Genomic DNA, 23,428 nt, shown 5'->3' with positions numbered 1-23,428 from the left:
AAAATTTCCCTATTGTTTGTGGTGAATGCCCAGCCCTCAGGGACAGAGCCACGCCCATTTTCTTTTTGTGTTTCTGTACGTCACTTACACCCTGCAATGCTTAATCGATCATCTTGAAAACTTTTTTTATACTTATCCTAAGGCTGACCTCTATTATTTTTGGTGCATGCCCGACCCCCTGGGACAGAGCAATTCTTAACAGATCCTTTTGAAACTTTGCATACCTATTCCTTATACCCTAAGGATGCCCCCTGTAGTTTTTTGGTGATTACCCAACCCCCAGGGGCAGAGCCACACCCATTTTTTCTTTGTGTCTCTGTGAGTTGCCTACAGGCCACGATTCTTAATGGATTGTCTTTGAATTTGGGATATGTATTCCTTATAGCCTAACGACGACAACTGCATGTTTATCGTTTACAGGCCGGAATTCTGAATGGATCAACTTGGTACTTGGCATATGTATTCCTTATAGCCTAAGGCCTCAACTATTGATTTTGGTGAATGCCCCGACCCCGAGGGGCAGAGCCACGCCCAATTTTTATGTTTATCGTTTACAGGCCGGAATTCTGAATGGATCAACTTGGTACTTGGTATATGTATTCCTTATAGCCTAAGGGCATCAACTATTTATTTGGATGAATGCCCCGACCCCCAGGGCAGAGCCACGCCCAATTTTTGCCTTTAACGCCCAAAGGCCACAATTCAGAATAGATTATCTTGGAACTTGGTATACTTATTCCTTATACCCTAAGGACGGCAACTATTGATGTTGTCATTTCAATAACAGGATGGTACCTATTTATATTGTTTCCATATTCAACCCCTACGGAAATGAAATGAAATGGAGTTTAACGTCCTACTGTTCTTCTCCTAACCTGGGCTAATGAAGACGGGAAAATTTAATATTAATTACAGATAGAGTCCATGTTCAAACAACGTCATGCCTTTTATCACAGGTGCAATATTCAATACCACAGTACGATACTACTGCCAACCCCCACGGGCAGAGCCACGCCCATTTTTTGTATTTATCGTCTACAGGCTGCAATTCTGAATGGATCATCTTGGAACTTTGCATATTTATTCCTTATACCATAAAGACAGCAACTATTTATTTTGATGCTTGCCCCGACCTCCTGGGGCAGTGTCACACCCACTTTATTGTTAGTATTTTGTTAGTAAATTTGGCAAAACAAACCCGACGCCTAGCCTTCTTTTCCTTTGATCATATTACAGCCATTTAATATTTCAATCAAAGCTGGAACTTTGACGTATATTGCAGCGTTAGCGATGCTCTTGTTTGGTTGAAGTAATAAAGAAATAAATCGGGACATGAATAAAATAAAACCAAGTACGAACAATCCAAACCATTAGACAAAATTCGAAGTCCTAAAAAAACGGTATAGGCAAAATAGTGTAATAAGGCAAAATAGTGTAATCAGGATATGGACTGTTCACCGTGTACAAAATACACGACAAACAGTGGTAACAGGTGTCCGGAAGAGTAAGCTTACCCTGCCTGGCACCACACCCGCCATAGCTGCATCCAAACTATTAGGCGAAATCTCGGTAAAATAGCGTGATTGGCCATTGAACTATCAGTATGCATATAATGACAGATTTTACAGCATGCCATAGTATTCAGATGTTGGAAGTGACAGAGTCCACTGTATTTGTATTATAACCCTCACAAGTGTAACAACTTTCATCAATTTGAAATAGTTATAATTCATTGTTTGTGAAAACTGGATGATTTTAAAGGCAGATGAAACTGTCAATATCATTGGATCTTTGAAACAGTTTAGTTACCATTAAATTCTAAAATGTTGTTGATCTAAATTGATGGAATAGTTGCCAAGATAAATACATTTTTGACTACACTCTAGTATGATGTGTGAATTCAGATAACAGTACATGATGTGCAACCAAAAGCTTTTCAAAGCTTATTCAACTTTATTCTGGTCATTTTGAAATACACATGCATTGGTCGAATACTAAGGCATCACAATTTCAATATTTGGCTTATATAATTATATTGCTTGTTATTTAATTGTGAGACACACACGTATGTTTGGACTTTGTAATGGCACCAATATTGAAATATTTATAAACTCAAAATTATTCAGTTTGTTAATGAACAGCTTTAATACTGAACAATATAAATCTTTTAAGTAAGAATTTTTATATGCCCACATTTTCATGTGGACGTCTATATTATCGTCGCCCCTATCTGTCCGTCCGTCCACTATTGGTTTGTGGACACTCTACAGGTCACAATTCTTATCCGATTTTGACAAAAATTGAAATACAGGTCAATCTCCAAAAGATCTTGGTTCCTTTCGATATTGGCATGTATCAGATCGAAACTTCATGGATTATGGCCCCTGATTGTACGAAAAATCATGTTTTTAGCTTGTAAACACTCCAGAGGTGACAATTTTCATCTCATTTTGATGAAACTTGAAATGCTTGTTAATAACCCAAAGATCTTAGTTCCTGTCGATATTTGTGCCTATCGGATCATCACTTCCTGAATTATGTCCCTTGATTGTACGAAAAATCACGTTTTTAGCTTGTGATCCCTCTAGTGGTAACAATTTTTATTCGATTTAAAAAAGTGTTTGAATATATCACCATTACACCATAACGATGGTTGAGTTTGAATTTCGTGAAAATGGGACCAAAACTACCGAACAAAATGGCCGCCCCTTGTTCGCAAATAGTGTAAATATGTGGTATATCAAGGTTGTGGACCCTCTAGAGGCCACAATTTTAATGAAACTTTAAAAACATGTTAATAATCCAAAGATGTTGCTTCCTTTCTATATTCATGCATATCGGATCGTAATTTCTTGAATTATGGCCCTTGATTGTAAGAATAATCATGATTTTAGCTTTTGGTCCCTCTTGATGTCACATTTTTTATCTAATTTAAAAAAGATGTTTGTATACATCATCATTCCACCCTAATGATGGTTGAGTTCGAATTTTGTCAAAATAGGACCAAAACTGCCAGATAAAATGGCCGCCCCTTGTATGCAGATACTGTAAAAGTATGTAATACCAAGGTTATGTACTCTCTATAAGTCACAATTTTATATGATTTTGGTGAAACTTAAAATATATCTTTATACGCCAAATATCTCAGTCCATTTCATTATTCCCATATTTGAGACGATAACTTCCTGGATTATGGCCCCTGATTGTACGAAAAATCCCTTTTTTCTTTCTATCCATCTCTTGCAAAATGTCGTATCTTGCCTGGCATCCGCTGGTTTTATGATGTAGCTGCTGGAGTTGTATTTTTGCCTGGCAACCTATCTTGTAGCACAATTTGACTACTTTAGATTATTTTCTCTTTTTACAGGGAATAGAAGGAAAGTATATTTTAGCTCGGGCCCTTACCGAAAGATATGCTTCTAAAGAATTTATGATAGATCAGAGTTTAGGTAAATACCATACAAATCCATGGAATAAATATATCAAAATTTATAATTTGCCTTTTCAAGTGTGATTATTTGGATTTGTTATAAATATAAAAAGAAAATGAACAAAATAATGAAAACAAATATATATCTAAATATTTTTGTTTTACATTTTAGATCATTCCTTACAAGAACTAGTGAAAAGAATTCTACCCTTATGTTCAAACTATTCTACCATTGTTAGATTTATTGAAGGTAAATAATTATTATACATAAACAACTCTATATACCTGTACAAATGAGCCGAGCTCCAATGAATTTAGAATTTCAAGACTCATTGATTTATGAGGTAAAATAGTTTGTATTTAGATGGGGGTGTTGAGTGGTCTATTGTGTGTGCTTTAGTTCATAAGGTCTGTCATTGAGTGAAATCGTGGGGTTTCGATTCCAAGCTTGTACGTGACATGGGGTAGGATCATCTGTACACACAACCGAATTATTGAAATAAAATTGAACCATATTTTAGTCCTGCAATGACCTAGACTGTGTCTTGTACATTAAACCTGATTTCTCTCTCTGTGTATTTAGCTGTAATTCATTGATTGTTTTAAAGAGGAAGAATTTTTCTTTGAATTAGAAATAAAATATAGGTAGATTCAGCCTGTATTGAGTTACATCTGGTCATAAATTAAAATAAACACATCTAATTTTAGATGTATATTATTTCAACCTGTGTCTTTGAAACAAAATATCACAAGATTAGTTTTATCATAGAATTCTTAATATTATATGTATGAGTTTTTATTTCTAGAGAAGTCAGCATTTGAATATGGATTAGTAAATCATGCTTTAGCTGCTGCAATGAGAGCACTAATTAAGGTATGTATATTGAATGTTATTTTATTGCTCAAATGTAACTTTAGATTTTCAAATTACAGGATCTTCTCAAAATTTTAGTTTTGAAGTATTTTTTGATATTTTTTTTTGTTATTTATAGGATTATATGGTTCTAGTAGCTCAACTAGAACACCAATATAGAACAGTGAGTATTTATATTATATTTCTTCTCACAGGATGATTATGACTGAATGTATTTGTACATCATGTGAATATAACTATATATTAATAACTAGAACGTGAAGCTCCCGTCTTGAGGAACCCAGTGAAAGCTTTAGCTGACATCCATGTTGATGCCACTAAAGTGTTTCAGTCTTGGAACACACTAACTCTCCTTCCAATTGAGGTAGAATGTTCATAATTATTGTTGGTGTCTGTTATGTTAATGCCTTGACATAGTTCATTCATGTGAATTTTCCACTAAGGCTAAGCAGAAATGAGCAATTTGATTGGTTGTGAGTGTGACTGGGTGAGAACGATGAAACCCTGAGTATAGATTCATCATATCAATACATTGACTAAGTTCGTTGATGAGAATTTTCTGCTTAGGCTAAATAGCTATAAGCAATTTGATGGGTCAGGACTTTGGAACATAACAATTCTGCTTTTAATTGAGTTATAGATCTTCATTAGGTGAATGTCTTGACTGAGTTCAATAATTAACATTTCCCATTAACCCTTAACCGGTCATTGTCGACTATAGTCACCACAACGTTATACAGCTAAGTGGTCACGGTCGACTAAAGTCGACCACAACAAGAACCTTTTTTATAAGCCGCATTTGAGTATTTAGCTTCGTATTTAATTGATATGGCCACGCATGCGTGTCAGACAGGAACTTGTCTAGTCAAGGGCATTGAGAAAAACATGTCTTTGTTCAACATTTTTTGACAAAAAATGTAATTTAGCGATGTCGGGAATGTTAAAGACGCTCGAAGTGGATGAAATTCTTATGAATTATTCTGACTCGGATTATATCGATGACACCGATTCTGAAGACGATATTTCTGATGAAAAGAATTTAGAATGATTTGCAAATTATAGATCAACTTATCCCCTTCAACTTTTTTATTGGTGTCAAGAGTCTATCACTTATAATTATTCGGCAGTAGTCGATTGAAATAGACATACAAAATATTTCACGTCAGCCTTTTTTTAGCCTGACCACTTGACGTCATGACGTCAAAATGACGTCGACTGGTTAAGGGTTAAAGCTAAGCCGAGCTAAGCAATTTCTTTGGTCGATGCTTTGGTACAAGATAACATTGATTCTAACTTTTAGCAAGAGACATCAGCCTCACTGTTGGCTTGTTTAACCTGGTGTTGAGCAGACTTTTAGACACATTTTCTTTAAATAAAATTTTATTGGTATTGATGTAGTATAGATCAATAACAATGACACATATGAAATGGGTTCATCAATCATATATCTTTTCGTCAGTCACACTTCAGATTTTCAGCTGAACAAATAGTTTATAAAGTTTATTATACCAATAAACTGTTGAAATTTACTATGTTTAATCTTTATGGTGGTACCATGTAATATTACTGAAGATCACATTTTTGTCCCCCGCCTTTCAAAGAAAGCAGGGGACTATTGAAATGGGTTCATCCGTCTGTCTGTCCGTCACACTTTTTGGGACACAATAAATCTCCTCCTAATTGAGCTAGAATGTTCAAACTTGGTGTAGTTGTTTATTAGGTCAGTGCCTTGATGGAGTTCAAAGATGAGCATTTCTGCTTAGGGTAAGCAGAGATAAGCAATTTGATTGGTTGATGCTTTGAGACACGATAACTTTAGTTCTAATTAAATGAGTGTGATGAAACTTGGTGTATAGTTTCATTACATCAATACCTTGACTAAGTTCGATAATGAGCATTTTTTGCTCATGGTAAGCAGAGCAATAAGCTATTTGATTGGCTGAGACTTTGGAAGACAATAACTCTCCTTCTAATTGAGCTAGCATGTTCAAACTTAGTGTAGGTGTTTATTAGGTCAATGCCTTCCGGGAGATCGAAGATGAACATTTTCTGCTTAGGGTAAGCAGAGATAAGCAATTTGATTTGTTGAGACTTTGGAACACAATAACTAACGAATCGTATGAATAAGAAACGGTTTAAAACACAGAAAGATTTATTTACTTCCTCACACTATTCCATCAAAACCAAATGTAATAGTTTAAAAGTTTTAGATTCTAAGATGCGAAGTGACATCATCAAGATGTGACATCACCAGTTTCAATGATTTCGTGGAAAAATATGACATGTGGACGTGAGATCCCGACATTCTCCTGCTGGCGAATGTATAGTAAAAGTTCAAAGTTAGTGCATGGCAGCTGATCACTCTGATCGTCGTACTTCACGTTGTGTTTGGGATTGAGTTTCAACAGGTTGTCTCTTAGAATCTTCCACATTAATCCTTTCAACTGTGTCGTCCACATTAATCTCCAGTGAATGCAGACGAGTGATTAGTCTGTTAGTCGGACCGTTATTGGTTCGGATATTTGCAGATCTCACCAAACCGTTGTTTCCTGGAATAAAGTTTTCCACTATGGCTAACTTCCATGAAGTTCTGGGAGCTGGTGGATCTTGATGAATCATGACGTCTCCGATCTTAATCTTGTTTACGTAGGTACCAGATTTTGTATGGAATTGCCTCAGCGAGGTCAGGTACTTTTCAATCCACTGGCGTCGAAAAGATTCAAGTGGCTGCATCTGTACTTTAACACGTTTGGTCACCAGTTCACGAGTACACAGTGGTTTGTCGAAACTATCGTGGGTAAGTGGCTTTAGTACAGTTATTTTTCTTACTGTCAACAATTGTGACGGACATATCGGGCCTATGTCTTTGACACCTGCTGTGGATCGAGTTGAGAACAGCTTCAAGTTCTCTATTACGATGGTCATCAGAGTTCTAAATGGTACTGTCGTTTTTCCCAATACTTTTACTAAACAGGCTTTCACAAGTCCAACTAAACGCTCATAAAATCCTCCAAACCATTGACCCAGTTTAGGTATATGGATCCATTGTACATGGTAATTCGCCATGTCCTCCTTTACAGTGGGACTGGATAATATGGCTTTGATTTGCTTAGATGCTGTGGTGAACGTCGTTGCATTATCAGAGACCATCACTGCTGGTAAGGATCGTCTGGCGACGAAGATACGAAACAGGTTGAGGAACTGATTAGTCGTAAGGTCAGACGCAAGTTCCAAATGTATTGCTCTCGTAGGGGGTCACATGGCTAAGTGGGTAAGACGCTGGCTCGCTAGCCTGGAGGTCGGGTGTTCGATCCCGGCATTGGCCGAGAAAGTCCATCCAGATTTTCCGGCGTGGTTCCCCCTTGTCAGTGATGCAGGACGGAGGGCCTGACAAGGACTGCTGTCTAGTCCTTCGGATGATACGAAAAACCAAGGTCCTGTGTATACATTGGAATGCCCGTAAAAGATCCCTTGGCAGTTGGAATTTGATATAAGAGTAGGCGATAGTGCCGCTGCCCGGGCAAAATTTCCCTCATAGCACACTGTATGGTGTATGCTCGTCTTCATTAGCCCAGGTTAGGAGCAGAACAGTAGGACGTTAAACCCCATTTCATTTCATTTTCATTTCATTTTTTGCTCTCGTCATGGCACACGTAAAGAGCAAAGTGGGAGCTTTGGAGTACCCATAGGATATTTTCACTGATATTGATCTGGCGAAGTCTACTCCTGTGACAGTGAAAGGACCTGAATCAGCGTATCTTCGGTAACGGAGGTGTGACTGGAGAACTATATGATTTACCCTTTGCTTTCTTGCAGATAATACACTTGTTTACGTGAGTTTTTACTATTACATAGCAACCACGCCATACATTTGTTAATTTTTGTTTAATATTTCTCTCGGTGTTATAATTTGGAACCAAAGAGAATAGTCCATACATTAGTAATGTAGGTCTTGTATATTAAATCTTTTATGGGAATAAATTCTGTAAATCTCACCACTTAATTGATTGGGTAAGTTTACCAACGTCAGTAGAGCGTGAAATCATTAACTATATAAATTTCTGGTAAGTTTATTGATAACTGTATCATTAAAAGAAAATTTGTTATCGGTGTGACTATTGTAGAAGAACTCAAATGAAAATTTTGGATATGTAAGTGGCAAATTTTAAGACATAAAAATGCTCTATTTGTTGAAAATGTTTTCACAAAAGTTTCGCTATAGTGTTCGTAATTTCTTGTAATTTCTTGTGTTTTGTATTGTTTCAGAATATGTAATATAGTGTAGTTATAAATGTGTGTTTTTTTGATAATTTTCAATGTGCTTTTATATGTATTTCTATCAGCCTTAGTTTTATTAAAAAATTAATCGTACAGGATATCTACATGACTTTCGAATTTCGACAAGAGAGATATCCCAAGATCGAAAGTTGTACATGGTTTTACTATTTCGACGTTGCATGCAATGTATCATTTATATTTCTAAAATATTAATAATTTCTTCCGTGCTCATAATTTCGGTTTACTTGTATGTATGAAATTCATTTTATTCTGTAACGTACGATCATATTGTATTTTAACATTGTATATCGTGCTTTATTATATGTTATTACTATTTTCATTGTTATATATATATATATATTGTTTCATCGTTATATTGTTTAATAGTTATTATTTCTCAAATGTAAATAGATATCCACACAATGCTCAGAATTTCAGCCTGTATATATGTATGTGTATGAAATTCAATATTATCTGCTATCATATTATCTTTTTCAATAAAATTAGTGAAAACAGATTGGTGTTAATGATCTTTTTTTAACCATTAGTTGTGATTCCAAATTTAATAATCCATACAGTGCTGCCTACCCCAAAACATGTGCCAATCCGCATGTAACGAGAACAAATATAAATTGTAAATTAAATAACAATACACATTGCACCGTATGTTATTTTGTTTCTGGCCATGACGAAAGATGACTGGTTATCATCCACTATGTATGCTACATAGCCGTAAGCTGTCGGTGAAAATGTGTAACTCTGCACTTGAATGGTCAGATGATGGAGATTCAGCGAAGATATAACGTGGTAAGGTAAGTTTAGTTGCTGTTTGGAGTTTGACTGCCATGCTCAACCATATCTTCTGTAGATTCTCTGGAATAGTTTCGTCCCAATCTACTATGTCAGCTTGCCAAATATCTTGCATAAATAACTTAGCCTGGACACTGACGGGTGTGAGGTACCCCAATGGGTCTTATATACGGGCTATCTCTTGTAAAACCGCGCGTTTAGTCATAGAGTCTTCAGCAGTTGGTATCTTCAAGGTAGGGTAAGATAGTAAGTCTTTCTTCGTGTTCCATAGTATGTCGAGAATTTTGACCACTTCTGATTCATCTGAATTCCTCAAGGTTTGACGTCCACGACCGTGTTTTCCTTTTGCGTTCGTCACTTCCGATTGTTGAAACATTGATTATGCATCTATCGTAGCACCAATATTGTCCTTTAATGATACAGAGACCATTCATTTATCAGGATTCGATGACTCTAGTCGTTGTATGGTGTCTTTGAAAAAGGCTTCCATCGTCATAGAGAACATAAATGGTACGAAGACAACCATAGACGTCCTGGTAGTGCCCAGTATCGCCGCTCCGTTACGTCAGAATAAGGTGCCGTTTATCAGTTAAATTTTTGGTGATGTACGAACGCTGACCTCCTTCATCCAAGAGAAGGTTGACTTCAGTAGATAATTTACTCCTGTAATTCCGTCTTTAAAAATACCGTATTGAAATACTTCCATTAGATCTGGTCATCTGCTGTTTCACTTCCACTGGAATTTGATTGAGAATGATAGGAATCAGTAACATACAAAGCTGGGTTTCTGTTAGTGTTGAAACTACTATTCGGATATCCGTTAACGGATACAAAATAAGGGTTATCTGAATCATTTTACTATCCGTTACAGTCTTCTGACATTCCGTATGCTCTATATTTAGCCATTTTTACATCTGATTACTTTGAAATTTTCCACAATGCTATTGATCACGTACGCAGCTTTGAGCATAAATGTTAATATCACGCGTATTATTTAGCGATAGTAACTAATAAAAATATTAATGCAGTGCAACGAAAACAGTAGTCTAAATAAAAAAATATTCATTCATTCCTTGTGCTGGTTTACGCTAGATAGAAGCTACTTTTTGGGTTTACGAGATACAAGTTAACACTGAGTTTAGACTTCCCACAATGAAATTTATTCATAACGACCTAGGTGATGTATATTCTCACTTACTGATTGGTTCAATAGCAGTATATTATCAGAATGAGGCAAACGACCTTGGCGGAATAAATGTTAGATGTTTTTATTTTACTTTTTTCATTCGTGTTGATTGAGCAAAAATGATAAGTGGGAGGGCCGCGGATTACAGGAGTAGTTATACACAAATTTATTCACCTCGTTGATATTTTTGGATGTCATGGATAGTCTTAATAATTGCGGCTAAAGGTAGGCACGTGTTTTTCTTCGCGGCTCAAACAATTTGCAAATCAAAAGTAAAATTTCATACTCAGCAGGCATACACAGACACTCATAAACATTGAAATAAGTAAGAAATTATGAGTATAAGAACTTTTGATGTGATTTTGTTCAAGAATTTCACGTTTCCGAATTATCCGACGAATAGTATTCGGATAGCAAACAAAAGTATTCGGATCACAAATCTCGATCCGATTTTCAACACTAGTTTCTGTCAACCCTAAAGCTTCCAAACTGCCAACTTGAGTTTCAACAGTATCGCAGTAAACACGTAAACTAGTGTAGTTGGCCTGAGGTGAGGGCATCTTGATCAAGGCTTGGCTGATAGCTTCAACTATAATAGTAGGATTACCATACCTTTGTGTGTGAATATCAATAGCAATATGGTAGTTTACTGACGTTAACGTTAAACTGGCTATAGCGTTCTTTGCTTCGCCATCCACACAAGATCGTAAATAAGTAAACTTCTCGATCAGAGATAGACGTGTGTTGGTATGGATTGAAATGTTATACATATCCCAGAGGGTTTGCCACATGATAGGTTCACCGTAAAATGTGGGCATTTCGAGTTTCGGAAGTTGGATGTCGCGGAATCGTCACCTTCACTATTGCTGTTAACGTTAGTGACTGTAGTTGTAGTAAACATTGATGGAACAGGTGGAGACTGAGAATCTTGAATTGAAGGACTAGAAAACGTACCTTGAGTAGTTGACTGAAGTTGTGTTCTGGTTTGTGCCTTTGGAAAAATTACCTTTGATAGTTTCTTCTTTTTCGACAAAAGTTCTTCCATCTTATCATCACAATCAACAGCTTCTTTCTCATAGTCCTCTTCCGATTCCATTAAATCCTTTATTTTAATATAGAGATCACAGATTTTTTCAATAAATCCAATAAGTGTTGAATAAGATTCTACCAGTTCTGATTTTAAATACGACTTCTGTTGTACATCGGATGTTGTTTGAACATTAGTAATTTCCAATTCTAAATTATTCTAAAATTTAGTAACTTTGCTCCTGAGAATTTTCCTGTCAATTTTTAGACGTTCCATCATTCCAGCTAATAATCCTATCCTGGTCACGGCACCAATTAAGGTAACATATGATTTATTCACTTCCTCACACTATTCCATCAAAACCAAATCTAACAGTTTAAAAGTTTTAGATGCTAAGATACGAAGTAACGTCATCAAGATGTAACGTCACCAGTTTCAATGATTTCGTGACAAATTATGACGACATGTGGACGTGATATCCCAACAATAACTCTCCTTCTAATTGAGCTAGAACGTTCAAACTTGGTGTAGGTGTTTATTAGGCCAATGTCTTGATGGAGTTCGAAGATGAGCATTTTTAAAATACCTTTATTTGGACGTTTTGTAAAGGTGACGTATACTTAAATCTGTCTTTTTTTTTAATATTCTCTGCGAAATTAGATATTTTTCTCTGCTCGTAGCGGGATGACCGGTCAATCCTCTTGCAAAATGCTTGCCATCGATGAAAAGCAGAGAATCTATAGTTTATAAATACAGTCCACTCTGTCACATCCGACCTCTGATCACTCCGGCACTCTGTTATATCCGACACCGTTTTCATGTCCCGATTTATTTCCTTATTACTTCAGCCAAAAAATCTCTGGTTAATTCGACCTCTGTACGTTCCGGATTACGACATCAATCAGCCGTCCCGTCATACGATTTCCATTGAATCAACACCGTATAATCCGGCATCAATCGGTGGGTGTGAAGCAAACACTTACCGATCAATTATCCGTGAGATAAAAACTGGATGAGTGTGAAGCCACCAAAGATTGACAATCAATCACCAATCAATTATCTGTGAGATTAAAACTCGCTACCGTGGGTCTTTGTTGATTACTTTGATAATTTTAATCTCTTGTACAACAGTTGTGACAAATACTCAAGAATATCCACGAATTTTCCCCCGAATTCACAGTCGTAAATAGATTTCCTAGCACCTGTTGGAAACATTTGTTGCGCATGCCAATTGAACCTGAATAACCTATAAGTTTGGTCACCCTACGGATCTCTTCGACCCGTTTGACGTTGACCTGGGGATGCTCGATTCACAGTCCGGAATGTCCCGAATTGACAGAATTTCAATCGAGTGACGCAGAATTCAGTCCTGTCACAGTTCTGTTAGTCCCGATGACGGAGGTGGTTAAGTAGAATTGTGACGTAATTAAACACGACGAACAGGTTTCGGCTGCATGGTTGGATGATATATTTATATATCCAGTCGACGCATGCGTTGTAGCCCGAAGTACCCATTTTATGTACAATCGAGTACGCCCATTATCAATGAGCACGTGATAGCAAAGACAAGAGTGCGATCAACTGAAGACGGCGACCTAGTCACTATTTTTGAGATTGAGAGAATTCAATTCCTGAACGTTCAATCGAGTACGCCCATTATCAATGAACACGTGATAGCAAAGACAAGAGAGCGATCATCTGAAGACGGCGAAGAAGATAACTTAACGACAGACTTGAGCTATTCAAAATGCTTACGCATGTTAAATGAAATAAAAATTAATGTAATACAATTTTGAATGTACAGAAAAGGTTTATCATTTTTAAAGGGAATAACATTCAGGTGATTCAAAGTTCTATGTTCGAAGCTATATTATAATAATACTTCCGGTTTTGCAAGTTACAATATTTCCGGTTTTGAGAAAACTGGGTATTCCGACACTCTGCATAATCCGACATATTGTAACGATCCCGTACGATGTCGGATGTGACAGAGTGCACTGTATGACCAAAATATTGCCATTGTATTCAATTTGAAGGAATACGAAAGGGTTTTAAAACCCCTAAAAATGTAAACAAACTCCGCTTGTTGCTATGCTGCCAACACGACTCATTTGCTGATTGTCCAGACAACGCATGCAAAGCATTGTAGTTCCGTGGCCGCATTGAGGATCAAGCGAACGATAGAAATTAGATTTTGGCAATGTTATGGGATATCTACATGCGATTCACCCAGAGAATTGGCAGAAAACAACTTAATTCTGATCGTATATAGATAGCCGTTGAGTGTTAATCAAAACATTGTAAATTAATCAACAAGCTGTTCGTGTCATTGACTATTGAGTAATACTAATCTGTAAACACTTCACGGATTAATGATTAGTTGATTGATAATTAGAAATGATAAGGCCGACGACAACAAATTATTTACCCAAATAATTAATCAAAGCGGTAATTATTTAATATCTCGTTTTGTCTGTTAGAAAATAATTTATAGGTCTTGAACGGAAATAAACAAAATAGCCAATAATTTTCTTTCCGAAGAGAATTTTATTGATAGCTGAATTCTGTTTACTGTCGCTTCATATAGCATACAAAGTAAAGAATGCATATTGCATATTATTGTTTAAAATTCTATTATCACCATGGGTCGGTAAAATGAGAAGGATAAACGAGTTGAAAGGGTTCGATTATCGAGTGGGAAAAATAATCTGCCATTTTTTAATTACACCGCCTCCAAAATGCACGAAAGTGAACGGTAATATTTCATGCCAATGAAATTGAAATTTCTATTCTATTAGGGATACCATTTTGATACCATTACAGTACCTGAAAATAACAATAGATCTATTGTATATGCAAAATCTTAATTCAGTCGTACAGCTGTGGCGGCTTCTTTGATGATTAAGATAGGCTACTAAACTTGATTACCCAATCAACGACCTTATTCTTCAAATAAACAAAATATCAAATTGCAGGTATTAAGTTGGAGAATGTGGAAATAACAATAACTCAATTTTCTAAATTTCCTCATTGCGACTCATTATGCCATGACGGGTCACATATATTGACTTGAAATTTGGTGGTCATTAGGAGAGGTCATTATTACAAATGTTGAATATAAGAAATGGACTGACATTTACAGTGTTTTGGGGCCTGGATTTTCGAGTCTTAATAAGTTACGATCAACTTAATGGATACATCTTGTTTTTGCGTGACTTAATTTTTTACAAAAAAGGCGATTTGACTTGGCAAAAGAGGTCAATTCGACTGAACATTGTCATTGTCCGAACACTTATTTCAAGGCATGACTATAACCTTATTTCTGATTCTTGACAAAACTAAGTTCAATATTAAACCTTTTCATCTCAGGTTTAGTGGAGAGGTGATAAACAATTAGATTGATTGATGTTTTATACATATAAAAAGATAAATTTGCAAATGATTAATGATTGTCATTCTATTTATTTTTGCATCAAGTCCAGATGCATCAGCCAGATGGTTGACTTGTTTTTATACACCCACATTGCAATGTGGTTGTATAGTGTTGTCCAGCATCTGCAATTGCTTGTGTTTGCTCTAGAGGCTAAAGTTAATATCCACAGTGTTTAAGGTCATGAGACGAATCCTATTGATTTTCAATGATTTCTGATAAATATTGCCAGAGTTATGGCCTTTGATCACTTTGAAAAATCTTGTGGACGCTCTAGCCGTCAAAGTTAATATAGATTTTAACACAGTGTTTAAGGTCATGAGACAAACAATCGAAACAAATTCTAATGATTATTGATAATTACTTAAAGATATAATATGGGAGATCAGATAAAGAGATGGCAGTTCTCGCTATAATAGTAAAAAACTAGATAGTGTAAAGGTAATTTGCTGGAAATTTCAGTCAAATTGATCCACTATGAGCCGAGAAAGAAGCGGGTGAAGTTTTTGCATAGCCTCGGTCATCATTACTAAAATCATTAATATAAACAGCATAGTCTCGATTATCCACTTTTTCTGATTTAATTATCAATAGCCGTTAGCGGCATATAGGAATCTAATCCAGCCAACATCGAAGGCTAGCCTTGACATCGAGAGTTTATTATGGTCTGGATAACTTAATTAATGTCTAATTGATAATTTAGATAACATTTCAGGCCTAAAGAAAGACTTGTAATAAGCAGATTTTGCTCTTGCATAATGCATGTTTAATGGGTTGTTACTCGTAATCAGATTTTCATGTAAATGTTTTAATTACTGACAAAAGAAAAAATATGTGACAACCCCTGTTGACCACCTGGAACTTATCTGCTGTGGACGTATGTTTTATTGCTTGGCAACCTATCTTTCTACTTCAGGGTAATCTAACTCTACAAAAAGTATGGTTCTATCTTCAACCAACAATAAGAACACTGGATATTCTTGCGTCAGTTTCTAACTCTGTCAACAGGGTAAGTACTTTACAGATTTCTATTGAGAATGAATTATAGAACTTTAAATTGTATCAAACTTGACAAATAACCTTTAAAGCAATACAGATGCCAAAGACAAAAACTGGAAACATAATAATGATTCAAGTGCTGGATGAGAAGTTTTAATTTCTGTCAACTGTGAATCCGCTTTTATGTGCCCACATTTTCATGTGGATGTATATTGTCGTCGCCCCTGTCCATTCAAAATTTGTTTGTGGATAATTTTTACTAAAGGTCACAATTTTTATCTGACTTTGATAAAACTTGAAATTCTCAGTTTGTTTGGATATTGGCATGTATCGGACCGTAACTTCATGGATTATGGCCCCTGATTGTACGAAAAATGTAAGTTTATAACACAAAGATCTTGGTTCCTTTCGATATTCGCGCACATCGGACCGTAACCTCATGAATTATGGCCCCTTATTGTATGACCTTGTGGACCATATAGAGGTCATAATTTTTATCCGATCTAAAAAAACGTTTTATTATATCACCATTAAACCCTAAGGACGGTTGAGTTTGAATTTCATGAAAATCGGCCCAAAACTGACAGACAAAATGGCCGCCGTTCGTTCTCAAATAGCGTAAAAATATGGTATATCAAGGTTGTGGACCCTATAGAGGTCACAATTTTTATCCGATTTTGATGAAATTTAAAATGTATAGTTATAACCCTCAAATCTGGTTTCCTTTTGGAATTCGCGCATATCAGACCTTAACTTCATGGATTATGGCTCCTGATTGTATGAAAAGATAGGTTGCCAGGCATCAAAACATACGCTCACAGCAGCTAAATCGTCCGAGCAATCAACATTCCTTTGTACTTTGTAGGTAATTGGGGAAATTTGCAAGACAATTTCATACCTACTGTAACAAAGATAGGTTGCCAGGCAACGAAACATTGGCCCACAGCAGCTGAATCGTCCGAGCGGTCGACAAGTGTTGTCGCATATTTAAATTCCTTTGTTGGTAATTGGGGGCCTTTACAAGACAGTTCATACAGATCAGATTATAATTTTCGTTATTTGAGGTACTTCAAACTGAAACAAGGGCCTTAGCTCACAGAAATTGTTGAAATTTGACAGGCTTTTTCATTTACTAATAATGCATATAAAATTCATACAGATAAGATGATAACTGTTCGATACTTGCGTGCATTGGCCCCTGACTTCCTGGATTATGGCCCCTGATTGTACGTGACATCTTTTTAGCTTGTTCTCTGTCCATTTCTAGCAAAATGTGAGTGTATCTTTAAATCCTGGTAAAGTTTGATAGACATAGGATAATAACTGTAGGAGAAAATACATCTTATGCAAAACGGGTTGTTCTTAAAAATAAATTTGTCAGAAAAAGTTAGTGTCCTATGTGAGATCTATGTACCAGTAAAATTGTTTGAATCAATCAACACATCTAAGATCAACACTGAAATGAAAAAAAAAAAAAAATCTGTTTATGGGTTGCCTTTCAACCTATAGCAACAAAATGCTTGCGCTGAGATCTACTAAGAGGTGAATCTGTGCACAGCCATTATAGAAATCTGTGTTTGGCTTGTTATTTGTACTTCTATTAAAAGGAAATTAATTTCACGACTATTACTCGATATTACCGCGTTAAAATTGTAAATAAGGTGCGTTAATGAAAAACTATCTGAGAGGTGAGTTAATTAATGCTAGGGGTGATAACTGTGCGACAGTGCGTTTTCTGTAGAGGTGTGTTAATTAACCAATTGGTAAAAAATGAATGTCAATGGTGTGTATTGTTTAATTGGCGTGTTTTCTTGCTAGTTGAGATAACTGCACTAAAAAGAGTATAATCAAGGACCAACAGGCTTTTTCTGACACATACGTGTTAAATCAAAATTTGAGAAGTAAAACTGTTTTACCGTGCGATTTATCATTCGACCGTGTGTTTTACGCAGGTCTTTGTATAATTAAAGACGGGTCTTTGATAGGGGTGTGTGCTCGCTATGATCTACGTTTCTCTTATGTGTCTTTTGTATTGTGTACCATATATAAAGATGCATTTAATGAAATAAAAATATGGACCTTAATCTATCGTACGGAAAGGGGAATGTAATGTCGTTATTAAATACCCAGCAAAAAATATTTTTTCTACAACCGAAATATATTTCTGCTTTGACTATTCAATGTTGTTCCGTCAATAGAGGAAACCCCCTTGTAATAAAAACTCGTGTTATACACCATCTAAGGTTAAAACCTTGCTTTTACAGGGGAGTAAACCAAGTTAAATAACTTTAAATTCATACACAGTGTTAAAGGTCATGCAACGAAGAAGCCTATTGATTTTTAGCAATTTCCGATAATTACTGCCAGAGTTATGGCCCTTGATCACTTTGAAAAATCTTGTGGACGCTCTGGAGGCCAAAGTTAATATCCGATTGACTTTAAATTCATACACAGTGTTTAAGGTCATGAGACGAAGAATCCTATTGATTTTCAGCGATTTCCGATAATTACTGCTAGAGTTATGGCCCTTGATCACTTTGAAAAATCTTGTGGACGCTCAAGAGGCCAAAGTTAATATCCAATTGACTTTAAATTTATAATCAGATTTTAGTTTATTATAAATGTTTCATTACCGAAAATTAAAAATATGTGACAACTCTTGTTGACTGCCCGGACGATTTAGCTTCATGGGCGTATGTTTCGTTGCCTGGCAACCTATCTTTATTTACATACATAAATTCATTTATGTGATATTGTTTTAATTTGTCTAGTTAGATTCACTATATGTTTAGTGAATATAGCCCGGTTCATTTCATTTCATTTCCTTTTGGTGCAGTTATGGTAACTAGCGAGAAAACACGCCAATTAAACAATACACCCCATTGACATTCATTTTTTACCGGTTGGTTAATTAACACACCTCTACAGAAAACGCACCGTCGCACAGTTTTTCATCCCTAGCGTTAATTAACTCACCTCTCTGACAGTTTTTCACCCATGTTAATTAACCCAACTTATTTACAATTTTAACGCGGTAATACCGAGTAATAGTCGGGAAATTTTCTTTCGAGAGACGTACAGTTAACACTCCAGATATAATTTTCTATAAGGGCCATGCACAGATTCACCTCTTAGTAGTTCTCAGTGTAGGTGTTCCGACATATCACATATCATGCAAGTTTGATCAAGAACAATGCAATAGATACACCCTGAACAAACAAACACATTAACCTACATATTGACAACTGGACAATAACTGTAAACTCTGGCTGTTAAACCAACAAAGTATTCTTGTTTTACATTAATTCATTTCTGTTATACATTATTTATTATAGGGTGAATGTATAGGAGGTGGTGTACTGAGTTTATTACATGAGAAAACTTGTAGTCTTATAGGGTAAAGTATCACTATCTTACTAATATTGCATTTATCCCCTAAATTGAAATATACAGTATATTTAGAAATATACCCTGTAAAGTCATTAAGGTCATAGTGAACTAATTATTCTATAACTCTTCAATATGTTACCCAATATTAGACGAATTTGTAAAATAAATATTAACTAGATCTGCAAGCAGCACTGAACCGGCTTTCAGGAATCAGACAGGAAGTGTGTCATACATTAGCCCATTAATTGAGCTACCAAACGATACTTTAGTTGTTTTGATTCAGTGACATCCGGCTGAGAAATCGCGATTCATGCAAAATAAATGGTGAAACAAATTGAAATTGTACCCAAATACCGCATAGAATGGAAAAACGACTTTGGTTGATGCAGTATGAAATGCACAGCGTATACTTTTTTTTGGACATGAGTATATATTGAGGCTAGACCACCCTAGGACTCCAAGTAACAGAAGTTTATGAAATGAATTAAGAGTAGTTTGCAAAATAAAAGCGTCTGAATAGGCTCCAAAAAGGAAACTACAAGATTTTCAGTGTCCCACAATGTATTGCCTAACCAGCAAATTTTTACCATTTAGATGTCATAAAATCGTCCATTGATCAGGATATACAATGATACTTTAGTTGTTTTGATTCAGTGAAATCTGGCATAGTAATCACTTTTTCACAAGATCACCACTTCTTTTACTTTTTACGTTTTTTTCTCAAAAATATCGGATATTTTTTCGACTACTTCCGATTTTTGGATCATTGTCGAGATAGTTTTAACAATTTGTTTAGATACTTAACTTTCTGTCACAGAAGTGTCAGAAACATCTATTCTGTAGTTTTTTGTAAAAAAGATAAATAAAAGAACATTTTCAATAATTTAACGATTTTTCAACTTTTTTCAAAGATTGAGGCCATTTTTGTACCCCTTATATCATTTCAAACCTTTTCCTTTTGGATTCACGCCACAGACTACCGATAGGACTCTGCGTTAAAAAAGTTTCAGAAAAATCGGAGTTGTCGTTTTCGAGAAAAAGACGTCTAAAAAGGCTCCAAAATCGGAAAATACTAGATTTTTGGCGTACCACAATTTATTTTCTAACCATCGAAATCGTACCATTGAGATGCCATATAATAGTCCATTAATGGGGCTATCCAAAGACACTTTACTTCTTTTGGTCCGGTAATATCTGACCGAGAAATCCAGCTTTTCGCAAGAGCGACAATTTTTTAACCTTTTTTTTTCATTTTTTGAATACTTCCAGTATGGAGATTATTGTCGGAATAGTTTTAATAACCAGTTTGGGCAATTAAATAGCGACAGGGCTCTGTAATGATATATTACATTATCTGATTAGATAAAATGACCCTGAGAAATCCTATGCTCAAAAGTGCCAAAAATGCAAAAATGTCAGAATATCGAAAATTAAATTTCAATAACTCAGTACATATTATACATCGTTAGAATCGTAATTAGGTCAGCTATCCGAATCTGTAATCTTTTTGTAAAAATTTGTTTAAATAGTAAAGTAATAGAGCATTTTGCAAAATTTCATGATTTTTCGACTTTTTTTCAATTTTCAGTCCCTTTTTTATCGTATTCCAGACATTTCAAAGTCTTATTGGATGGCATAATTCACAAGACTATCGAATGGACTCTCGATAGAGAAAGTTAAAAAAAAAGTTGCGGTTAAGATTTCGAGATACAGGCGTCCAAAAACGCTCCAAATCAGAAAATACTTGATTTTCTGCTCGTCATATTTTGCTTCTTGGTAACAGTATCCGTATAAATTGGGCATCATTCGACAGTCCATTCCTCGGGCCACTCAACGAAAGTTTAATTCGTTTAATCCATTGATACTGGACGGAGAAATCAAGTTTTTCCCCAAAACACCCATTTTTTGCATTTTTTTTTAAATATCTATCATTATTTCGAGTACTTCCGGTTTCCGGATCGTTTTTGAAATTGCTTTATGCAGCGGTCTGGCTATATAGCTTTATGTTCCAGGAATTTCAGAACTATCGATTTATCCTTTCCCAAAAATATAAGGGTTGGGAAATGGGCAGAAAATTCGAAAAAAATCGAAAAATAAAGGGCGATAACTCGGAATGAAACTTATATTTCTGGTATCGGATGGTCTTCAGGTATCCAAAAATGTAATTTTAAAATTTTGAAAAATAACAAAAATTGTGTTTTAAACAAAAATTTTCATTTTTCGAACGCTAGAAGTCAGCGACGAAGTTTCGAAATTTCGAAATTTTCAACTGCCATCGTCCGAGAAAAGACTCAGGGTTTCTGAAAATGTCATTTGTATGAAAATAGGTACAGAATTGACGAAGCTACAGCCGTTTTTTAATTTTTATGCACTGCACGAAATTCGGCCACTTCCGGTCTGCGCAGAAGTTTCAAAATTGTTTTAAGGAGTAGCCACCACATGGTTTCCCAATAGAAAATTTGGTTCCAGATCGATATCTGTTTCCGTTCATGGAAAAAAATAATAATAATAATAATTTTAGTAAAAACAATAGTCTTTCAGACAAAGTCTGTTGTCTAGTCATGTTGAGGATTGCTGCAACTTCAGAAAATTCTAAATAGTGCTGCTAGGCTTGTATAACATGTGAAAATGTGAGATAACACCCATTTTTATACACCCACATGGAAATGTCATATACACTGTATAGACTACATTTATCATCTGATTGTTTTAAATTGTTATATGTTGTTTACATTAATAGTGAGATGAAGAATCAGATTTAATTTCCATAGTTTCTGTTAATTTCTTCTGGAGCTATGGCCCTTGTGTCACTGGTGCTCCTTAGGTCTGCAACGATGTTTGGTTTACGGTACTTTAAAGTTCCGTACAGCGGTTTGGTGAACACGGTACAGATTTTTTAAACCATCCATTTTCTTCTGACAAAATTATCAGCCAATCTGTATGAAACCTATATGCATCATTTAACCCTTTCAATGCTAGACTTAAGTCCACTGCCAGTGCTAGACCCTATTTTGAGGAAAAAAGTGGGTTTGGAACTAAATGCCAAACAGTACTTATGGTAGCTTTTTGAAAATTCTTTTTGTGTGTTCGGATGGGCATGAGGTTGGGCTAAGAGGAAAAAATAGAATTTTGGAAATTTGCATAATCATGTAGTCACGTGACATCATGGCGGCCATTTTGGATTTCTCATTTCTCACTAACGCTAACATGAAAACGAATTTTTCTCCATGAAATACTTATGGGATATTGTTTTTTTCAATGGATTTTGATAAAGATATAAAAAAAGAACAAAAGTTTCAATAGCAGCCATGAGCAATGCCACCACGAACATGCGTACCCCGTCTCCCTCTGCCATGACCACTTGCGGATTGCAATACTTTGTTTTTACTTTCACTTTCACTTTCATCCTCAAGTCCCATATCATTATCACTATAGTCAGTCAATAGATCTACACGTTCGGGACTCAGGAATTACCTACGTGGGGGGTTGGATGGGTGAATGGTTAGCGTGCGCATGCTGTATCATAAAGTCTGTCATTGAGTCGACTGGCGTGGTTTCGAATCCCCGGTTGTACGTTACAAGGAGTAGGGTCGCCTGTCCAACCTTGTGGGTTTTCTCCGGGTCCTCCAGTTTCCTCCCACTGCTAAAGACCCCTACGTGCAAGCGAATTATTGAAATAAAATTAAACCATATGTTAGTCCCGAAATTACCTAGTTTGTGTCGAGTGGACGTTAAACCCCATTTCTCTCTCTCTCAATTACCTACGTCTTTTCCGATCCAGCAGGCCAGCATTATTATTATCAACATCAGAATTATCGTCAGAATCTACTGAAGACATACATACTACATAGGGCTATCATGTTCACATTGGGCTTGTTCATCATGCACGGGAGACATAGCCACTGTAAAACTTGTATCGTTTAATAAGGGGTTTTTAGCGCTAAAAACTATGCATATAGTTTAATTTCAAAACATCGTTTGATATCGATAAAAATCGTTTGGAA

The 23,428-nt window shown here is 35.8% G+C and overlaps 1 protein-coding gene across 2 annotated transcripts in view; it reads left to right on the top strand.

Moving 5' to 3' along the window:
- LOC126811205 (gamma-tubulin complex component 2) overlaps positions 1–23,428 on the top strand; it is a 123,431-nt gene that overhangs the window by 82,690 nt on the left and 17,313 nt on the right. Inside the window, exons 10-15 of one of the 2 annotated variants that reach the window (XM_050536776.2) lie at positions 3,368–3,449; positions 3,603–3,680; positions 4,237–4,304; positions 4,423–4,467; positions 15,952–16,044; positions 19,370–19,431. In XM_050536776.2, coding sequence (XP_050392733.1) covers positions 3,368–3,449; positions 3,603–3,680; positions 4,237–4,304; positions 4,423–4,467; positions 15,952–16,044; positions 19,370–19,431 — 428 coding nt within the window. Of the gene's footprint in view, positions 1–3,367; positions 3,450–3,602; positions 3,681–4,236; positions 4,305–4,422; positions 4,468–6,954; positions 8,461–15,951; positions 16,045–19,369; positions 19,432–23,428 lie in introns of those variants that run through there. The other variant, XM_050536775.2, reaches the window with a different exon arrangement.

This window comes from Patella vulgata, chromosome 2 (assembly GCF_932274485.2).
Source record: "Patella vulgata chromosome 2, xgPatVulg1.2, whole genome shotgun sequence".
In the NCBI taxonomy this organism is placed as follows: Eukaryota; Metazoa; Mollusca; class Gastropoda; family Patellidae; genus Patella; species Patella vulgata.
Note: the sequence above shows the minus strand (reverse complement) of the source record. Positions and strands in the feature narration are given on the sequence as shown.